Source organism: Triticum aestivum, chromosome 6D (assembly GCF_018294505.1).
Source record: "Triticum aestivum cultivar Chinese Spring chromosome 6D, IWGSC CS RefSeq v2.1, whole genome shotgun sequence".
Taxonomy (NCBI): domain Eukaryota; kingdom Viridiplantae; phylum Streptophyta; class Magnoliopsida; order Poales; family Poaceae; genus Triticum; species Triticum aestivum.
Genome location: NC_057811.1, coordinates 465858918 through 465865480, shown reverse-complemented (window position 1 = coordinate 465865480; position 6563 = coordinate 465858918). Strand labels below are relative to the sequence as shown.

The following is a 6563-nucleotide window of genomic DNA, read 5'->3' as shown; positions in this document are numbered from 1 at the left end:
AAAACACCAATCTGGTAGAGCCTGAATGTGGACTGAGAACAGGTTCGGAGTTTAACCAGGGGCAGATTGTTTGAATGTCGACTTAAACACAGAGTAAATACCAACTTTTATTTTGCAAAGCAGCGATAAAGAAAAAAAAGAGGACTGCCTGACAGGAATAATAGGATAAAATGCAACACTATTATGATGAATAATTGCCTAGTCAAAATATGACAACTGCAAGGGGAAATGATGATTAGGGTTAGAGAAGGCTTCATGTGCTGCTAAAAAGCTGTCTAGTCATTCCAAGACCAGATGTGCCGAAAATACCAGGCTACCAGCAGCTGAGGTTCGGTAGTGATTGTGTGATCCAGCCCAAGAATGGACTACCCCAACAGTTCAAACCAAACAGCAGCCAACACAGAAATATTAACTTACTATATATACCTGACTGTGCACTCCATGGCTCCTTTCTCAGCTAATTAGGCTCACTTAGTTTTGTTATGCAGTTAAGACTTTCTACAGTGGATGGTGACAGGCATATAAAGAATGTTTAAGCTATAATGATATGTCGACAACATTAGAGTTTGGACCATGGTAAGTGAATTAGATAATGCCTAATAAACCGATATCAACGACAGATAATCAGGCTCTTGGGTTCTCTCTTAGGAATGAAAAGAGCACCAACTGAAGAAGATTCTTCATCATCAGCAAAGAACGGTACCTAAAGGAATAACAAAAAAATTAGCATCACATTCAATGCTTACCTAAAGAAAGAAATAATAAAGCATAACCAGTCATTACCTTGCCCTGTGACATAGGAACCACCATGGATAATGTTCCGCTAGGAAGAGGCTTCTCAACTACCTGCAGGGCAGCAAAATGTTTTGGTCAAGCAAATGTCATTCTGCTACATTACTAATTACTGCTGTCAAAAAAAAAAAAACTGCTAGCCAACCGTAAGGGTTTGAAGCAAGAGCTACCAGAGATACATGACCATATTGGTTAGTGGTTATATGTCAAACATGCAGCCAGACATTGCAAATTTATAATTAAAAAGAATAATGTTTTTAATAATGTTAAAATGTGATTAAGTGCAAGCTGATCATAGTTGTTGCCTCAGGATAACAGAATTACTATGAACCAAGTCAAAACCATGTTTCCATACAGATAAAAGATCACGCAGTAGTTCAAACTTCAAACCTATCAGATAGTACAAGTTATACTCAAAGAATGAACATGCAGTTTCTTCTTTCTCTACGGTCAACACGGTCTATGTCCACATCATATAAACGTTCTATTGATCACATTACTGTTTATCTTTGCATTATTACCTCAAAGTCAGCAGCTCAACCCACAAAAATAGGGAACGAATAACCATGTGCACGTGAGAAGTAAATGCAAGAAGGAAACAACAGGGAATACACTTGCAGAAGCTTGAGTATCCAATAAACATGGAGGCAGCGTATTCACAAAAGTTAATTAAAAAGAAGCAATGAATGATTATGAGAAACACTAATCTTGACATCTTGTTGAGCCTGAGGGTGATATGAGAACAGGCTTGAAGTTTAACCAGGGCAGATTGTTGAGATGTTGATTTTAACACATGGAGTAAATATCAATGTGTTACTTGCAAAGCAAAAGATATACAAAAATATATTGAGGATTGCATCATAGGAAGAATATGATAAGTGCAACAAATTTATAAACGATAGAATAGAATGCTTACTATTAGAACAGAATAGAAAGATAATTGGATATGATGATTCCAGGGAAATAGAATGCTTACTGATAAAAGAGGCTTCATGTGTTCCTAAACAGCCCTCCAGTCATTCCAGGGTCAGATGAGTCAAATATACTACGAGCGGACGGAGAAAGCTGGAGTTTGGTTGTGATTTGTGGTCCAGTCCATGAACAGACCAGCCCAACATTCAGACTTAACAGCAACCAGCACAGAAAATTAAATTTGCTATATGTACCTGATTGTGCACTCCATGAATCCTTTCTTAGCTAATTAAGCTCTCCTAATTTTGTTGTGCAGTAATGTTCGATTCGATCATCTTCTTACAGTGAATGGTAACAAGCACATAAAGAAAAATTTAGGCCATGATATGGCCGCAACTTTAGGCCATGATAAGTGAATTATATAATATCTAATTAAACACATTAACAACAGTAAGAAAACTTAAAAAAAACTTCATATCTTGTTGTGAGTATCAATATCTCTGTGCCTGTTTAAAATTTCACCAGCTACAAATCCTATAATACTGCGAGCATGTAACTCAAGAGTAGATGAGTTCTAAGAAATACAAGTAGCCAAAAATAGAAACACCATGCAAGAAGCATACGAAACTGAAGAAGATAAACATGTGCATATGATGGCCAAAACGATATGAAGTATTGTAGAAACCATTAGTACTAAATATTAGTTTCCAATCATACAACAGACAAGGGATACTGATGTCACTAGACATGGTAAGGTAACAGTAAGAGGCATTGATCATCAACAGGCATTAAGCATCCCTGAATGTTAAAGATGCACAGAAAGCAGTACTTCAGTTAAACAAAGTAAACATGACAATCTCTTAATAATAAATGTTGCAAATGATCTTGAAACAACAAACTCTATCCATATCAGTGAGTTAATAAAGTACATCATACAGTTGGGAAAGTTAACCCAAGTCCAAGGCAATGTATCCGAATAGAGAACTATTCTACAAAATTGAGAAAAAAGGGTGAAAGACTATTTATATCACAAACCGTGTATGAATCGATCGAAACAGCCAAACAACACTACAACAAGGGCATCATGAATGCCAAAATTCGTGTGCCTATAACCCCATCATGCAGACAACGTGTCTTTAACATGGTACATGTATGCAAAACTCAAGCAAAGCTCCCGGTCACGCCGATCGCCCCAGCCACCCCATCCTTTGAAACCAGCCTGATACCCTGGTTGTTTCCTAATGATGTGGACTGGCCAATCAGCTTTGATGTTAGGAACCTTGTCGATGGCATCTAGTTCTATGGCTCCCGCGCCATTATCCACACAAACACTGCTGGAGTCTTGGCCTTGGTGAAGGCCGCACTTGCCAAAATGTGCAGCACTCCTCCTAGGCCCCCTCAGACTGTAAACAGGAGCTCCAAACGATGGATACACGGTTGCCCACATGGTTATATCCCAATTGTACTCATCGAAGTCGCAGAACTGCTTAGCCTTGGCATGAATCTTCCTCCACACAGTCCTGTTGAAGGCATAGCCAATGTTACCCATCTTCTCAGCAACCATGCTCTCCCAGCCTTCCCCTTTCGCCTTGACATCGGACGGCGCCAAATTGACCGCATAGCACTGGGGGCACTTCTTCGGCTTCAAATCCACGAGCAGCTGCGCATTGCGGTATGCGTTGGGGAAGATGTAGTGGTCCTCCTCGATGAAGAGGATGTGCCCATCGAAGTCCCTGGTCTCCTCCATCCCATCCCACACGGTGTTCATCATCCACCACCAGTGGTGCTTCAGCGACACGATCCTCGGGGAGCGGTGGTTGCCGTACTGGTCCGGCTCGCCCCGGCACCGCTTCTCGGCTGCCCTGTCCTTGTCCCGGCAGTCCCCGGGCGCGACGCCGGGGAAGGAGTCCGGGAAGAGGTGCGGCGAGTAGGGCGCGAAGATCTGCTTCACCTGGCAGAAGGCGATGCCCTTGACGATCTCGTCCATCTCGGGGAAGTAGCCGTCGTGGCTGACGACGAGCAGCGCCTCGCCGATGCCGTCGACGCGGGAGAGGCTGTCGACGACGAGGCGGAGGTAGCGGGGCCGGTTGTGGACGTAGAGGACGATCTTGAGGTGGCCGTCGGGGAGGCTGGGGAAGCGGGCCGCGTTGCGCGGCGGCAGCGCGTTGCGGCGGGCGAGGGAGAGGGACAGCGCGCCCTGGCGCGGCAGCCGCGGGGTGAAGGACGGGTCGAGCAGGATCTTGCGCTGCGCGGCGGTGCGGTTGCGGTTGCGGGCGGCCGCGGCGGAGACGGCGGCGGGCGGGGCCAGGCGGCCCCCGCCGTGGCTGGCGCGGAGGAGCGAGACGAGAGCGAGGACCGCGAGGACGACGACGGCGAGGAGGGGCGCGGCGCGGGAGCGGAGCCGCGCGCCGTGGTGGAGGGCCATGGCCGCGGCGGCGGCGCCGCCTCCCCGGGATCCTGGGCGGCGGTCGGATCTCTGAGCTGGGCGGGCGGTGGGGTTTGTTGGCTAGCAGTCGATTGGGCGGAGGAGGAGCTGCGCAAGTGTGGACTCGGTATTCGTTGGTGGCGGCTTTGCTTGGGTTTGCCGTCCCTTTCTTTTCTTCTTTTGTCTTTTCCTTTTGAAAATTCTTCCCCAACTTCTTTCTTTGAGAGAAGGGAAAAATTCTTCCCCAGCTTAGTTTAGTATAAGAAGAAAGAATAGTTGAATGGGCTGATTCTTCCCTTGGTGTAATTAGCCACCATTACAAGTCCTTGTAAATGGGATATGTGATTATTGTTTCTGTAGTTGGTAATTATTGTGCTATCTTCTTCCTAGTGGGTTTTTTTTTCTCCGAGAAAAAGGGTCTCAATCTCGAAAAACAAAGGACGATCTTAGTGTAAAGTTGGTACAATAAATCCAAGATGTTGCAGCAAACAAAAGCAGTCGGAATTTACACCAAAGGTTTTCTGAAATTGGCGAAAGAGCGAAGATTTAACTACAAGGCGCATTGGAATTTGGGAAAAATGAAGATGGCGAGGCAAATGCGACATATCTGAGGCGTCGGGGAGAGTGGAGAAGTGAAATGGGCAAACCCTAACTCGCTTGATTCACCCTTGTTTGTAAAGCAGGTGGTTGTTGCACCAAACATGTCTCATTCGAAGACTCGTGATGAAGTTGCTCAAAGGAACCAGCTGAGTAATGTTTGGTTGCTTCAAAGGGAGAAAGGTTAGAAAGATTTTTCATTCGGCTCCGTTTGGTAGTTTTCGGATAAACCCAAGTGGAACGAAAGGTTTTTCTTTTTTAGCTAGTTGTCGAGTTGTAAACTGCTAACCTAGTTCGTCTAGATATTCCAAGTGACTAAGCAAAGACTCCGGTAGAGCTAGAAAGGTTGAATAAGATTAGGATTTAAATAGGAAGATCTAGGGATAACAAACATTAAGGATTTTCATCTCGTCTATGGATTTGAATAACTGAAGAAGAAAATTAGTACTTCCTCCGTTCCACAATATAAGAGCGTTTTTGGCACTAGTGTAGTGTAAAAAACGCTCTTATATTATGAGACGGAGGGAGTATATCCTAGAGAACCGTGTACATGACTTGATTTTGATGATGACATTGACGACCTAGGACCACATGTTCAAGAATCAATTGGATCCCATATACATGATTTTAGTTTATTAATGAACCTGACTTGCAAGACAAATTTTCCATACACTAGAAATTTGTACAAATATGCTTAACTAAATATACACTCGAACACTATTAAGATATTTGTTAGAGTATACCATGATATTTAATGATATAAAAATATGCATCCGCACGCACACATACACACATATAAATGCAACTTTTCAAAAATTAAGTCAAAAAGATTTTTTGTTACATTGTATATCTAAATTTAGCAATAGTAAATGTTTAAGTGATATACATTGCAACTGTGTAACAAAGAACAATATAAGTATTTTTATATGGTTAACTCTGATGGCTACTTAATACTCCCTCCGTTCCTAAATATATGTCTGTTTAGAGATTTTAATATGGACTGCATACGGATGTATATATACGTATTTTAAAGTGTAGATTCACCCATTTTACTCTGTATGTAGTCGTTATTAGAATCTCTAAACAGAATTATATTCAGGAACATAGGAAGTAGAAAATTATGCTCACTAAAATAAGATTATGGTACAGTTAGTTTAAATAAGTATAAAATTTTAATATAAAAGTTATTCTTAGAGTAAAATGCAACAAACCACCACAAATAACAGCATCATTAGCGAAGAAACATGTACATATAGCCTAGGCAGCAGCAGCAGGTGCGGTGCATGCGCTCGCAGACGTGTAGGCGGGCGTTTCCATCCCATCTCACGGTTTATTGTTGTGGTTGCACACGACCGTACGTTGTTGCTGCATACGATGAGATCAGCCTAGAACCATCGACCGGCGGGCTTGCCATCATTACAAAAATAGCTGAATCTGATTCTTCCCTTGGTGTAATTAGCAACCATTACAAAAATCCTAATATCCTCCTTGTAATCGGAATATGTGATTATTATTTATGTAATCTTGGTAATTATTGCACTATCTTCTTTCTAGTGGGTTTTTCCGAGAAAAGGGGTCTCAATCTCGAAAAACAAAGGACGATCTTAGCGCAAAGTTGGTACGATAAATCCAAGAGGTTGCAGCAAATACAAGCAATCGGAATTTACACCTAAGGTTTTCTAAAATTGACGACAGAGCGAAGATCTAACTGCAAGACGCTGTGGAATCTGGGAAGAGTGAAGATGGCGAGTCAAATGTGACCTATCTAAGGCATCGGGGCAAGTGGAGAAGTGAATGGGCAAACCCTAACTCGTTCGATTCAGCCTTCTTTGTAAAA

General features: G+C 42.8%; 1 protein-coding gene across 1 annotated transcript; it reads right to left on the bottom strand.

Annotated features, from left to right (window-relative positions):
- Positions 1 to 2589: 2589 nt before the first annotated feature.
- On the bottom strand, positions 2590 to 4264 carry LOC123145934 (alpha-1,6-mannosyl-glycoprotein 2-beta-N-acetylglucosaminyltransferase). The gene has a single exon (XM_044565454.1). The coding sequence runs from the start codon at positions 4127 to 4129 to the stop codon at positions 2822 to 2824; it is 1308 nt and encodes a 435-aa protein (XP_044421389.1). The 5' UTR covers positions 4130 to 4264; the 3' UTR covers positions 2590 to 2821.
- Between the last annotated feature and the right edge of the window lie 2299 nt (positions 4265 to 6563).

What these genes read in the sequence shown, in the direction of transcription:
- LOC123145934 (XM_044565454.1), bottom strand. Translation starts at nt 4,129, where the DNA reads ATGGCCCTCCACCACGGCGCGCGGCTCCGCTCCCGCGCCGCGCCCCTC.